At 37.7% G+C, this 15,374-nt stretch overlaps 2 protein-coding genes across 9 annotated transcripts in view; one reads left to right on the top strand and one right to left on the bottom strand.

The window, feature by feature from the left end:
• Positions 1 to 2,631, top strand: part of phtf1 (putative homeodomain transcription factor 1) — a 47,024-nt gene extending 44,393 nt beyond the window's left edge. For 3 of the 4 annotated variants that reach the window (XM_008110051.3, XM_062979696.1, XM_008110053.3), the window contains 2 exons: positions 361 to 456; positions 594 to 2,631. In XM_008110051.3, the coding sequence (XP_008108258.1) occupies positions 361 to 456; positions 594 to 806 (309 nt within the window). In that variant the 3' untranslated portion in view covers positions 807 to 2,631. The remainder of the gene's footprint in view (positions 1 to 360; positions 457 to 593) is intronic. The other variant, XM_008110052.2, reaches the window with a different exon arrangement.
• A 1,167-nt stretch (positions 2,632 to 3,798) lies between these two features.
• The window catches only part of magi3 (membrane associated guanylate kinase, WW and PDZ domain containing 3), a 215,365-nt gene continuing 203,789 nt past the window's right edge, over positions 3,799 to 15,374 (bottom strand). For 2 of the 5 annotated variants that reach the window (XM_016993420.2, XM_062979691.1), the window contains exon 21: positions 3,799 to 9,190. In XM_016993420.2, the coding sequence (XP_016848909.2) occupies positions 8,088 to 9,190 (1,103 nt within the window). In that variant the 3' untranslated portion in view covers positions 3,799 to 8,087. Of the gene's footprint in view, positions 9,191 to 12,526; positions 12,616 to 15,374 lie in introns of those variants that run through there. The other 3 variants (XM_062979692.1, XR_010005783.1, XR_010005782.1) reach the window with 3 other exon arrangements.

The following is a 15,374-nucleotide window of genomic DNA, read 5'->3' as shown; positions in this document are numbered from 1 at the left end:
TCCCTCTTTTGGTACTAAGGCATGTAATCATCCATCCTTTGGTATGAAAAGAAAATAGTCTTTTGTGTATGTATCTTTAGCTATTTGAGATGTAAAACTGCTGCTTGCCTCTAAAAGTCCTTTGTAGGGACCATCCCTCTGCTGTTTTATGTATGACTCAAAGAAAATGACCTTGGTTTGAAAAGGGAAGTACTGTATTGAGCGGCTTCAGTGTTTTCTACAGCCCGAATTTGTGCTGGCTCTACAGGAGGATAAAGGAAAGCTGATTGTGTCACAGTTGAACGCTGCTGGCCCTGTCATTACAGGCCAGACTGGGATTAGCATGGGATTTTAATAAACTGCTTTAAAAATCTGTTACAGATTAATTTATATCTAAAGATGGAAAAAAAACCAAACAAAAAAGAACAGCTGACGCTGGTGAACAATGTTCTAAAACTCTCCACAAAGCTCTTGAAGGTAAGACCTGGGCTATTCACCTTTCAATACTCCATTACTTGGTGTGTTGCTTTTAGTAGCTAAAAGGATGTTTCTCAATTCCCTAGCATATGGAGACAGAAAGAAGGCTGACAGATCAAGTTCCTTTTTTATTGCAGGAGTTAGACACACCGTTTAGACTGTACGGTTTGACAATGAATCCTTTAATCTACAACATAACGCGTGTGGTGATATTGTCTGCCGTCTCTGGTGTAATAAGCGATCTACTGGGATTTAATATCAGAGTAAGTATCAATTTGTATCTTGAAGTGATGGTTCAGTACCCTTTTCTTCACTTGCTATATTTCTGGAATAGCCAATTGATATGCTAATTCTCCCTGTAAAAGCAGTTTTAGGTTTAAGGTCCAAGAATATTATTTGAAAGAGCTTTAAGCCTTTACAAGCTTGTACTGTTCCTTTAAAATCTGACTAATAATAACAACTTTATTTTTTACCTCTCCTCAAGGCTCATAAGGTTACCTATAACATCACTTCTTTGATTAGAAGCCTGCTGTTATTCCTACTTTTAAAAGTGCAAGTTTTCCAATTGACACAGATGTCTTGGACATAATTCTCTCCTATGTGTAGCTTTGAAATGGCATAGGAGCTTAATGCAAAAGGGGCTGGTGTGGCTCTGTCCTAAGTCGAGTGGTAGGTTGCATAGTTTTCACCTATCCATTTCCTTTTTAAACAAATTTAGTAAGATCGTCTCCTCTGTCAGTTGAATGGTAATTATGGCTAATTAATCTTTCAGCTGTGGAAAATCAAACCTTGACAAAAGAAAAGCTGAGCTCCTTTCCCAGAGCACAAGAATTGTGGGCCGTGCTGCACAGACATGGTATGACAGTTGAAGATGCATTACCTCAGTAAAAATGAGATATATATGCTAGTTCTCAGCAGCAACACAAATCTTACCTTTTCTTCAAACATTCTCGCGTGATTTTGAAAGAGATTGCTTTATTCTCAGTAAGATCATGGCTTGAAAGAGATGATTAAATAAACTTTAGGAAGTGAGCTTTATTGAACTAAAGTCCCTTAATGAGCCAAACTTGTAGCCCCAATCTAGTTGGATGAAAGTTTATTTAGCAACTTTTTGTGGGACAACAAGCCACTTTTCCTGGTTTATTATAGTCATCTCTAGCTGTAAGAGAGAAAATTAAGATGTGCTACAAGCAGGTCTTTTAATGAGGTGGCTGAGCTAGATTTAGTCAGTTGGTTGTTTCTGCCACAATTTGGACGTTGCCATTGACCTTCTAAAAATTTGTCCAAGTGTCTCAGATTCTTCTTGAATGGCACCAGGCTTAGCAGCGATTTAAGAGGGGAAAAATGAAATCTAGCTGAGGCTATCCTCTTCAGGCATTTGGCAGTTGAGGTTTTAGTTGCTTAGTAACACACAAACAGCACCAGAAGGTGGCTTACAGTTGGCCCGCCACACGCCGGGAGAGGAGAGGATCTTTTCTGGTAATTAGCATTTTCCAAATAATTCATGTGAACTCAGACTAGTCAGAACAAGCAAAGCAGTCCCTCCATGAAAGAACACAGCAATGCTTCTATGGTGCCATAGAGAGAGCGCAGATGTTTTACACCATTAGAATGAATTAGAAAGCCAAACTTCTGCTGGGATACATTGCACCCCCTGCTGATGGTATTTAGCCTCATGGAAGTGAGTTGGCCCTGTGGGTTTTCCCGCCATAGTGGCCTGTTGATGTAGCACTTTGCACACAGCTCCTCAGATGTAGTACAGGTTGCAGGGTTGTGTGTCTGTGAAGCTGCCCTAAAGGTGCATCCCCCCATGAGTGGAAACAATATTTGTTGCATATATTTACATTTCAAATGGATGCCAGCTTCCAAATGTGTATACACTCAGTAAACCCACAAGGAGCTAGATATTTTATTCCAGGTCATAAGAAAAATGTGAAACAGCAGCCCGGAGATTATCAGGTGTCACAGAATGGTTGCTTTTTTATCCTCTGTATAGATGCAATAGTTTTAACACTTTCTCAAAACAGTGCACTTGTTTTTGTAAAATATCTTTATATAAAGCTTCTAAAAAGCAGAACAATATTTTATACAAAATTGTTAGTATACGTTTTGACTGATGGAAGGATATATGTCAGTATTTAAATGTGGATGAATAAAAACAGTCTGGGTGAATAATTGTTCATGTTCTTTTACCATGAAGGGAGTTGCTGGTGAGGGTAAGAGATGAGCTGAATACATGCAGGACTGAACTGCCAATAAGAAGTGTGCCTTTTTCCTTAAAGTAGCGAGGGAAGAGAAACAAAAGATAGGAATGTTGATGGGGCAAATGCTCATATGAATGATCCCCGTCTCCCACATCTGATCTGGAGAGCTCCTAGCCATAGTCAAAAGAGTGTGCAGCACTTTCAAATTTCTGTTGAACTTGGAGCATTGGGGCAGGTTTGGTGCGCATGGTCATGTGGCATTACATACTACATTTACTTGAGTATAATGCACCATTGATTGTAAGACCTCAATTTTGAAGGTGCACTTCGTTAAAAAAATGATTTCTTCTTGAATGTAATGCATGGCTTCTCCTTTGCATGTTGGCTGTTCTCCTGCCTTACTTGGAGTGGCTGACAGGCAATGGGAAAGCCGCGCCCCTACATCAGGTCACCAGCCTCAGCCTGACCAGGGTTTATGTAATTGTAAAGTGCCATTGAATCTAATGCACATATTACTTTTGGCTGTGCAGTTATCCAAAAAATTGTGAGCACTAGACTCAAGTAAATATGGTACATCCATACACTGCTTGGGTATAATACCTGACCAAGGCTTGACTTTGTAACTACAGTGTTCTCTCACTACTTTGCGGTTCACTTTTCACGGATTTGCTGTTTCACGGTTTTTCAATAAACTCTAAAAGACTATTATAAATCATAAAAAATTACAATTTACAGCCTAAGGAAGGGAGGAAGGAGAAGCCAAAGGGAGAGAAAAGGAGCCCAAGCGGCAACAAGAGGAGGAAGTGGCGATTTATCAACACACAATTGGTTGATAAAGACTTAAAATAGCGTATAACTACTAAAATAATGTATAAATATTAAAATAAATATAGTGTTCCTACTTCACGGATTTTCACTTATTGCGAGTGGTCCTGAAACCTAACCCCCGTGATAAGAGAGGGAACACTGTATTCTGATACAAGCAGAGAATTGCTACTGAGCTTACCTTTTCAGCATTTACACAAAGTTGAACTTCTGCACATTTACAGAACTGTGCTTAGCTGTGGCCATCATTGAATTCAAGAATCCTTAGATCCAAGCCGAAGTAGAACATCAAGAGGAGTTATACCTTGAAATATCTGCTTAAAGTATTTTAATGCAGAGGCCATGAACTAGAGTCTCTTTTTAATGTTATCTATATAAAAAATAATGAGCGATTTACAGATCTCTTTCTAATTAGAACCTCTGAAGTATATATAAAGGTGCTGTACAATATATAAACATTTACATCCAGTACAACCAAAGGTTTCTCAACATTCCAAGGCCACATTGCTAAGTCATTTTTATGCAGTTGAGTACAGATACAAAGTCTCTGGATAGGGGGCTCACATCAAACAGGACAACAAATCAGGTTACACCATTAAATGGCTGAGTAGCATCTGGATAAAGGGTACTTGTTGAATAATGGGGGGATCCTTTACAGTTTTACTAAGTCATCTTGATATTTTTGCAGTTTTCATTTAACGCTATCCTGTGACAGTGTAGAGAATTGTATGATATTTGTCACTGTATTAATCTACACAGGCTAACTCAAATATTAAATATTTTCACAGTAATGTTCTACATATTTGCACATACTTTCTACAGCAACTTGAGTTCTTAATGAGAAGCAGAGAGAATGAGCAAATGATACACTTCAAAAAACAATTTTCAGGTGATAGATAATTCAAACAGATAGTAGTTTTAAAAACAGTTGTGTCTCCTGCCCAGAACTGATTTCTTTTGTCATAACTTCACTCCAGAGAAATACGCAGGAAAACAGTCCAAGAGATATATTGATGTTTAACTTCTAAAATGGAATTCCTTTGAGATGTATCACAAAATTCAAGGGAATTAACAATATTTGATCATTGTAGGGCTACACTTGTATTCTAGAATACTAAAAGGTTCATAAGCCCAAGTTGATCTGTAGGGGACTTTCAATTCACAGCCAATATGCACAAGTTTTTAAAAAGGTTAACGGATGTTTCAAATGGATTAAATGGGCATCAGCACACCAGTGTATGATCTTGGCTGCCACATACATAGCTCTTTATAGATGCATTAGGGAGTCTTGAACTGCTCTACTTTTTTTCTGACATCTGCAGGGCAGTAGGCCTCCAAAACCTTTCTACTCCTCCTTCTCATTGTGCTCTTTGATATATCTGCTTTTCCCTTTCCACCATCAAAAGAACAATCAACAACAGAAGCTTCCCCTAGAAAGGCTAGTGCTTTTAAAGAGGTGAGTGGCATGCTGGGAAGTCACATGTCACTTGAGAAGTGCTTTTGGTCAAATGAGACTAGCAGGATCAGCACAATAATTAAACCAGCAACAATAGCACCAAACTATCATGACAATAACAGATACGCTTCTAGAGTGCTCAGTTCAGTCCTGGTAAGACTTCCAGTTGCATACAAAACACACTCAGGGAGTGGTTTGAGGGGAAAAAGCAATGTGTTAGAAGTGCATGCATGAATCTAGAGGCATTAGCTCCCCAAAGACTAGCCTGCACTTGTTATGTACGGGCATCAACATCAGCTGTTTTTCCTAGCTAAAGTCAACAGGAAACCCCATACAAAGTAGACTTGTTAACATTTATGTAAATGCTTCTGATTTAATGGGAATACTCTATTTGGGATTACTAATAGGATTTGAGCCCATAATGTGTTATCATTTTTTTCTTTTGCTTAATAGTTATTTTTGTTGAAATACAATTCTGTAGACCAGGCGTGCACAACCTGTGGCCCTCCAGAAGGGCCAAAACCAGAAAAAAATGGGGGGGGGGTTGAACCCCTAACCCTCCTCCCTTGGCTACAGCCCTGCCCTCCAGGTGTTTTGGACTTCAGTTCCTAGAATTTCTGACCATTGAACAAGTGGCTAGGGCTTCTGGGAGGCCCATAGAGGGCCACAGGTTGTTTACAATTCATATCCCTGCACTTTGTTCTAGACCCCCCTCCCATTTTATTTATCTATTTTGCCATTAAATGGTGGTTTATGCTTCTTATCATTTCTGTATTATATTGTTTTTATTTTAGTATACTGTATTTTGTGGTTTTAATTAGTTCATTTTACCTGTTTGATGATATTGTTTATATATACATTTTATTTTGTTTACTGTTTGCTCTTTGGGCTTGGTCCCATGTTAGCCGCCACGAGTCCCTGCGGGGAGATGGAGGCCTGATAGAAAAATAAAGTATTATTATTATTATTATTATTATTATTATTATTATTATTATTATGCATGCCCGCTGTAGACAGATGTATTTAAATGGATAATTTCTGCAAAGCAATCTGAATAACTTCTATCTTGTTGCTGGCTCAGGGTACATGGCACAGTAGCAGCATTTACACAAATATGCATGGAGTGGGGAATCCAGTCCCATTCAAGTCAATAAATTGGTTAAATTGGGAACTAGATTGAAAGTTGCTTTTGCTCTGGAGTGAAACATGAAAAAAAGAAAGAAGTGTCAGTATGTCAATGACACCAGGTTCATCATTTGGGGGGGGGGGGCATTATTGAAACAATGGGAAAGTTGCCCTGCAAAGGGGGATAACCTTATACATTTTTCCTTTTAAAAGGGTTAAGTATTACATAATGCACTGAAGTAAGGAGATATTAGATAGTTCCTTACACAAGCATTTATGAATAATAACTATCAGCATAATCAAGAGTTACACTGGTGTAATGCCAAGAGGATTCCAGCCAAAACTCAAAACCGATTGACCAGAAACTGTGGTAAAACAGAAAGATGAACGTATCATAGGAGGTGATAATTCTGTCTTTATCATCTATGTTTCAAAAAGCATTTTTTTGTAAAGGCCAAAAAAGAGGTGGAAGCACAACCAAAGGTGATAGTGATAGGGAACAAACTTGAGATATAAATGGACCAAAGCGAACTTAAAAGACTGAAAAGTAGTTTAAAATAATAACAGACTGAAAGGCTATAAAGCAGCCTAATAGAAGCTAAGTTGAAATCTGTACTTAGCTATTTTTAGTGTAATTGTTCACTTACCCACAGGAAGGCTAACTAAAACATTTGAAAAACCTGATCTGTGGAACACAAGAATTCACTTTTATTGTTTGTTTGTTTGCTTGCTTGCTTGCTTGGCTCATTTAAAGAGACCCACATCTACTACTTTGGACTATTTAAAGTCCAATAGATTTTAATTTTTCGCTCTTGTCATCACCTCACTTCCATTACCTGTGTGAGGTGCAAATATGCTTAATATTCCTCATTATTACTATTTGTATGCATGCAGAAGCTAAAGGGATATGGGAAATCATGTATGTAAAATGGGAAATCATGTATGTACAACCATGGAAAGAAAATATAACAGGCTTCTACTTACAGGCACAAGTAAAGATATCTAATTAAAAGATGAGCTTGGTAGATTGGTTCTGGCTTACTTGCTGTAATCTATGATCTTAAATTTTCAGGCAAGGCAGGACATTTTCAAATGTTTTGCTAGCATTAAGAAAAAGAACAGTTAAACAACAGATGGGAGATTCTGACAAACAGCATGACAGAAAGCTTAGAAGCATATGCCCTCTCTGCATGTTTAATTTCTAATGTGAAAGTGTTAAAAAAGAGAGGAGGAGGAAGTAATTTGATGCCAACCCTGAAAACATTGACTCCCATGCAGTTTCACTGAAATGGATAGCATTCTTTTCTGATTCAAAACTGCACAACTTTCAGATCTGAATGTGTATCACCTGTGAAAAGCTGGCATCAATACTTTAAACAAAAGTTTCAGAGAAAAATGACAACGTATCACATATTACACACAAGGACTCTGGCCTGTTAAGTTTTCTGGGGGTGGATGGGGAGAGCAAGAGAAAAGAGCTGTGTGAAAAAGGCCTCAGGTAATATTTATTCCTCGACTCTGTGAAGCCAAGAGAAAAAAGCTCACCCAACTTCTTGCTTCAACAGTGAGAACTCAGAACTATGTACACATGCAGCATGCCTGAGTAAACACTTAATTTTGAGACAAAATCTTTCCTTTTCTGTGGCAGTGGAAAACAGGAGAAGGTTCAACAGGATACAGTAGATAACTTGGCACAAGAACAAGTAGTGAGTCATGATTACGCAATAGGCATAAAATAATGTTGTTTGTTAACCCACAATACTATCAGAAAGCCATTGCAGTGCAAAATCAGGAGCAGCAGGACACCATCTTCAAAGGGGACAAAAAGACAGCAGCATTTGAAGAGTTTCTCATACACAATCCAAAAGGTCCTTCATGCAGCCTAATTACGACCAAATCAATGTCCGTCCGTCCATTCTGTCAATCACAGTGACTGAAAAAATGATAGTTTTGTGAAAAAGGAAACTATTTAAATTACCACATTAGAAACCTGATTAAAATGTATTCTAAAAAAGTCTCAGTCAAACCCGTTTGTCAGTCAAACCTGTTGCTTTTGTGACTCTACTTGCACTTGGTACCTTCCAAGGTCCGGGAGTTATTGATTTCTTCACTGGAGATCTGCTCTCAGATTTGACAGTTCCATCCTCTTTGGTTTTATCAGCTGGCTCCAAGTCATTGTCTCTGAATTTGTTCAGTACAACAGGCTCTTCTGCTTCAAGTCTAGTGTTTTTATCTCCAGAAAGGAGTGAATCTTCTGGAAGACCTGCCATTCTGAATTGGTTAGAGCTTTTAGTTTTCTCTTCCAACATTTGATTTCTAAGTTCATTAGTCTTAGGGAGTGGAAGAAACTTCTCTGTTGTCTTGGTTTTTGTTGTCTCTGAAGGGTATTTATCAACCTTCTCACATATGTTTTGCTTAGTGGCTTCCTTCATGGCTCCTAATTTCAATTTGTCCCCTTTTGGCAGCGCAGTTGTGCTTTTATCACCAGCAGCTGCTCTGCTCTGAAGTTCTGTTAACCCTTCTGGATGCAGTTTCTCTCTACCTCTCTCTTTCTTCCGATGTTCCTGGGGACTGACAGATCGATCTCTCTTTTCCGTGGCAAAGATTTTTCCATTATTTGTATTCTCAGAGGTTCCAGTGGGCTTCTTTTCATGTTTTCTCAGACTTTCTGGCTGATCTAAGCAATTCTTGTTTTGTTTCTTAAGTTCATCCTTTCTAGGACTCTTGCATGATGCTTGATTATGGCCTCTGGAAGTACTATTGCTCATCTTTTTTGGACTGGTTGATCTGCCTCTGCTGGTTGCATCATTCACTGCTAAGTGTGCAGTATTGTGCACCTTCTTATTACCTGGACTGGAGGGATTGTCCCATTTGTTCACCCTCCTTTGTGCAGAAGTTGCATTCTGAATCTCCAAGTGGTCTTCCAATAAAGTGCTTTTCTTTTCAGGCACAGTATTCTTCAGCTTTTCCAGTTTCTCAGACATCCGAACTTTCATTAAAGCTTCTTCTGATCCTGGCAAATGAGATGCTTCAGATGTGGAAGCAGAATGTGAGGATGAGGGAGGTGGCATCTGTTCACCATGTGTTACACTTGAGGATGTTGGATTAAAACTATCCAGATCACCTGCATCAAAACAAGGAAAAACCATGCAGCTAACTAATAAGAATCAACTGGCAACATCTAAAGCAATTAAAGAGAAAATATGTAGAAACTGATGTAATCCTCTGTATGGCATGACAAAAATTTAGATTAAGAATTTAAGCCATGCATTTGTTTGCTATTGGTCTATCTATTCCCTACATGTAAACAACATTTCCCTCTGTTTTGCAAACCTATGTTCCAAGGATGTGCAACTCTTTCCCTCTATACCAGGGGTCCTCAAACTTTTAAAGCAGAGGGCCGGTCCACCATCATTCAGACTGTTAAGGGGCCAAATTGTCATTTGAAAAAAACAAAAAAAATCTTATTTGTAGTGCAAAACAACAATAACAATGAAAGACCAATATAATATTTAAAAATGAAAATAATTTTAACCAACATAAACCTATCAGGATTTCAATAGGAAGTGTGGGCCGGCTTCTGGCCAATGAGATAGTCAGGTTAATTAGGATTGTTGTTGTATGTCTTCAAGTCATTTCAGACTTTGGGCGAGCCGATGTCCAAAATTATTTATTTATTCATTTACTACATTTATTTACTACATTTATATCCCACCCTTCTCACCCTGAAGTGAACTCAGAGCAGCTGTATGTACATACAATATATTATATTATTAGCATGGCACAATATTAGCATTATATATTACTATATTGAACTATACCACTATACTGTAATATTATATGTAATATATATCATATAATTAATATTATTATATGGTTTTATTAGTATTATATTTGTAGGAGCCTCCGATGGCCTAGGGGATAAAAGGCTTGTGACTTGAAGGTTGGGTTGCTGACCTGAAAGCTGCCAGGTTCGAATCCTACCCGGGGAGAGTGCGGATGAGCTCCCTCTATCAGCTCCAGCTCCATGCGGGGACATGAGAGAAGCCTCCCACAAGGATGGTAAAACATCAAAAACATCCAGGCGTCCCCTGGGCAACGTCCTTGCAGACGGCCAATTCTCTCACTCCAGAAGCAACTCCGGTTGCTCCTGACACGAAAAAAAGTATTATATTGTATAACATTATAATATTATTATCAATATTATATGTATATACAATCTATTATATTATTTAAAATGATATAAAAATATTATATTATAAAACTGAGGGTGGGGGCCAGGTAAATGACCTTGGAGGGCCGCATCCGGCCCCCGGGCCTTAGTTTGGGGACCCCTGCTCTATACCATGAAGGTTTGGGCACTACAGTATTGTAATTAGTCTTCAAGTCAATGCCAAGACCATGTTTTCTATATGATAGATGAAAGAAATGAAGACTCGTTTCTCTTAACCAGTTCAGGCCATTCTTACTACATCTATCAGACCTATTATGTTATCTACCCTTCAGTCCATTTTTCAGTTTCTCAAAGTCCCATCCACACTTATCCAATAAATATCTAAAGGATACTTTAGTCTACCATTTCCTAACTGAAAGCAGAGAAATAGGCTAAGGAAGGAAGAGTTACCAAAAGTGCAGTGGTTTTAGCCACCACCCTTTTGCACTGTAACTGAGGGAGAGAAGGAATGGGTAATGTACCCATCCACTCCTTTTCATTTCAAAGTAGGCCCTTTGTCTAAAGGATCTTATTTATTTATTTATTTATTTATTTATTTGCGACATTTATATACCGCACTTTTCACCCCGAAGGGGACTCAGGGCGGTTTACAAGTATATATACATACAATCTATTATATTATACAACTATATCGCAATATTATTAGTAATATTGCATGTAATATAAATAAACAATTATAATAGTGAATTATAATTATTATTACATTGTATTACATCATAATATTATTAATATTACATGTATATACAATGTATTATAATATTAGTATAATATCTTGGAGAAGTTTTGCATGAAATCTACAGAATGCATAAATAAAAAGGGAAGAAAAACCTCAAAATGATGTAATGTGGAGAACTTTAATCAAAACTAAATACCAAATACTTTCAGTTTTAATCTTTCTCAGAGATAAATAATATACTAAATGATTACAGTATGTCAGTGTAGCACATATCTTTAATGTTTACTGAGCAAGGAAGCAATATTTTCTACATGTAGGGGTGTTCTGTATTTTTATTAAAGTTTTATGCACGGTTCTGCACCATTTTGAGGTTTTACCGTATATACTCGAAGATAAGCCGAGTTTTTCAGCCCTTATTTATGAGCTGAAAAAGCCTCCCCCGGCTTATATTCAGGTCAAGGTCAAGCCAGCAGCGGAGCCTGGAGGCCACAGGATGTTTTCTTTTCCAAAACCTCCCTTCTTCGCTTCTCCTCCCAGGCTGGTTATCTTATTTTTTTGAGAGACAGAGACAAGAAGCGAATGTTTTCAAAAGCGAAAGGAGAATGTGAGAGAAAGCCAGATTGCATGGGTAGAAGGGGAAGGAAAAAATATATTCTTGCAAATTTGCACGATTCATTACTATTATTATTATTATTACTACTACTACTACTACTACTACTACTACTATTATTTGAGTCCAAAGGGAGGGAAGGAGGGAAAAGAGAGCAACAGAAGGGCAGGAGAAAAGAGGACAAAGTTGTTTTTAGGGGGACTTTGTTTTGAGAGGATTTGCAAAGGTTTCAGGGGGAAATACACATGTGAAATTAGTATATATAATGATAGATCTATATCTAGCTCTGCATTATTTATGTAGGCATTATATGTTTGCCTGTTACTATGTTGGAAGCTGGCCTGAGTCCCCAGGGGGAGATAGATAGGGCAGGGTACAAATGAAGCTGTTGTTGATGATAATGATGATTATTATAAAGTTATTGTTGTTTTTCTTTGAAATACAGTAAATATTCAAAACATTTAACCCACTGATGCCTCAATTAATATAATTTTATTGGTATCTAATTTTATTTTTGAAATTTACCAGTAGCTGCTGCATTTTCCACCCTCGGCTTATACTCGAGTCAATAAGTTTTCCCAGTTTTTTGTGTTAAAATTAGGTGCCTCGGCTTATATTCGGGCCGGCTTATACTCGAGTATATACGGTATATTCTTCATGTTTTGCTTTGGTATGGTCTTTGCCCTGTTTTCTTGGACAGAGGGTAACCACATTTACAAGATCTCCTATTTGTGAGGTGTACTATTGTAATACAATTATTTATTGTAACTGCGGAAGTGCTATCATTGGCAGGTGGATAGTTCTAACAATTATTCTACTATATCAATCACAGGTTACATTTAGCACAATTCATGACAAAAGAAAACTAAGAACAGGGAGAGTGAAAAACTATTATTCAAAGCAAATAAAAGGAGGCCAATCACAAGACATGCAGATTTACCAAGTCTTTAAGGAAAGACCAAGAAAAGCACTGAAAGCTTTAATGCTGCTCAGGTTTCACGTAGGAGCACAAACTGGAAGGAGCCAAACCTGAGGGAGGAAGAGAAAAAGCCCAGGACTATATACCAAAATCACAGCACACAGCAAAAGATTTCATCAGAAATGTATGGTTCACAAGCGGAGTTCAAGAGTTGGCATAGTGAGAGCAGAGAAAGTTCCACTCTTCTCTTTCATTTCTTAGCAAATTTAAGGAACTAGAGAGAGGAGAAAAGGAATCCCTTAGTTGACTGCAACTGTATTCTAGTACAGCATTTCCCCAGAGATGTTAGGGATACCTTGGAATGTAAGAAAGTACTTGCTCTTTTTAACAAACACATTTTAAAGGAGGAGTTAAATAGATGGTCTGGTAGAAAAGATACAAAGAGGATAAAAGAAAAAGATAAATATCTTGCTTTCATTTGTTGCATTAGGCTGTGAGAAAACAATGAAACCATTCTAGTTCTTCAGAGCTCTTTAGATGGAAAAGGGGAGTAAGTCCCAGATACGAAGGGGCACTTTGTCTCCTAACAGAATCAAGTGTCATAGACCTGAAAACAACTTAGCTAACAATTTCAGATGTGCACTACCACATAAACATTTCTCTGCTTCCTAATTATATGACAAAAGGCAGACATTTTTATTTAAACTTTAAATAAACTTTATTTAAACTTCTTCTGAACCAACACTTTCTTTACATTATACTTCTTTAAAGTCCTAAACAACTTGGGTTCAGGTTATCTGGAGGAATAGCATACATTTACCTGGACTTTAAAATAAGCTTCTGAAGCCCTTTTCTTTAAGTAGAATTGCCAAGCAAAATGAAAGGAAATCACTTTTTCGGGGATGGCACCCCAATTTGATAATGCTCTCCTCAAGGCTTATTTGGCATCTACATTGGAGGTCTATTGGGTAGTAATTAAATATCTTCTTATTTTCCCAGGTCATTAAATCTTAAGAGCTTTTTGTGAACTATAATGTTTTGAGTTATTCCAAGATTTCATGATCTGTGAGAAGCTGGTGCTGTTATGTGCTCTTTTTACACTGTCTGCTCTGCTGGATAAACATTATGTTGGTTTTGCATTATGTTATTTTTGCATTAAACTTCTTAATCTTTTATTGTAAGCAGATGTTTCTGGATACAGGACAACACATAACAACAAAAATTAAGTATTTAAAAAGAGCAAACACAGAATGCTCCACAGTATGAACTTTCTACTTTTCAAATATTTTGGCTCTCCTCCCAACATCAATAAATGGCTGCATTATACAGACAGCACCCCCTGACCTCAATACTTTTACAAAAGATTTTTTCTTCTTAAGTGCACATACTATTGCAAACAAATTAAAAATACTCTCTATTGGAATATAACAAAATTTCTGTTAGAACATTTCATTTTAGACTTCTCAATCTTGTCTGAGCTTAAAGCCATTCTTCTTGCCTATCCCTGAAAAGAGATCTGACTGAAAAGCACATCTGCTGGTTGGTTGATCTGTGGACTTTCATATGATGAAATGTGTGCAAAAAAAAAACCTACCAAGTCACTACAGAAAAGCCCAATACTGTAATATGAAAGCTTCCTCTTTTGACAGATAACTATCATCTTGAACAAAGACAAGGAAGCAAATAGAATAACTTTATTGTCATTGTACAGGGTACAATGAAATTAAATGCCATCCCCAATCACAAATGATTAAATCTGTGATTAAAAACCTGTGTGATAGAGTTGTTTTGAGGGTTGCATGAGAATTACCAAACAAGTAAATTGCTTCAACTTATGCCACTGTAATTTATCAGCCAGATGCCAGCCTTAATGTATGACCAGGGTTTCCACGGAAATCCACATCAAGAACCTGCAGCCTATTTGCACTGTATATACAGTATATACATCAACATAGCTAACCTGGACCCTATGGCTATCCAGCCAATTGTGCGATAAGGATCAAGGCCTTGAGCTAATTCACTGTACATACATCAATGCCAGAGGCTGTGTGTGCTTGCAACATAACTGGTTATACTAAGGACCTCATTTCCGCAGCTGATGAGAAAATGCAACGGCTTGCACAATTATTTTTATAACAGCAGTGCCTCAAAAGAATTCTAGCCACTAGATCATAGTCTTTGAAGTATCTTAGAAACGCTAAAAAGGTTGGTTTAATAAAAGATTTCTGTGGTTATATGCTCATGGGATACTTAAGGAAGTCAACATGATGAATGGAAAATACAAAAAAACCCTTTATTTCAGCAAAGCTGATGGTTTATGAACATTTCACAGCAGACAGTGGCTTTGTTTTTAGTCCATATTGTTTACCTTACAGTAGAGTTTCTCAAACTCTGCTCCTCCAGATGTTTTGGACTTCAGCTCCCACAATTCCTAACAGCTGGTAAGCTGGTTGGGATTTCTGGGACCTGAAGTCCAAAACACCGGGAGGAGAAAAGTTTGAGAAACACTTCCTTACAGACATGACAGATGAATGCCCCCAAACTCCAAAAACACAATATGAAAAAACGGAGAGCGGGGGGCACACACAACTGAAGACTCTTTTAGCCAAAAGGAATGTGGGAATGAGGAAATTTTGTATGGGCTCCTTGAAACGAATAGAGCAAATGATGTCAGTTGGGGTGGGGATCCAGAAAAATTAAATGTACAAGAACCTTTGAAATTGTCCTTTATCCATTCACTCCTAATATTCCATGCTAATGTGATGGCTTGTGTCTAGCAGATGAAGAGTTGCAATGCAACACTGGAAGGACCATGTTTTTTCTCAACCCTACTCTAGCTGATCCACAGGTGATACATTTTCAAGTCCTC

Source organism: Anolis carolinensis, chromosome 4 (assembly GCF_035594765.1).
Source record: "Anolis carolinensis isolate JA03-04 chromosome 4, rAnoCar3.1.pri, whole genome shotgun sequence".
NCBI lineage: Eukaryota > Metazoa > Chordata > Lepidosauria > Squamata > Dactyloidae > Anolis > Anolis carolinensis.
The sequence above is the reverse complement of the archived record's forward strand: the minus strand, read 5'-3'. Positions and strand labels throughout refer to the sequence as shown.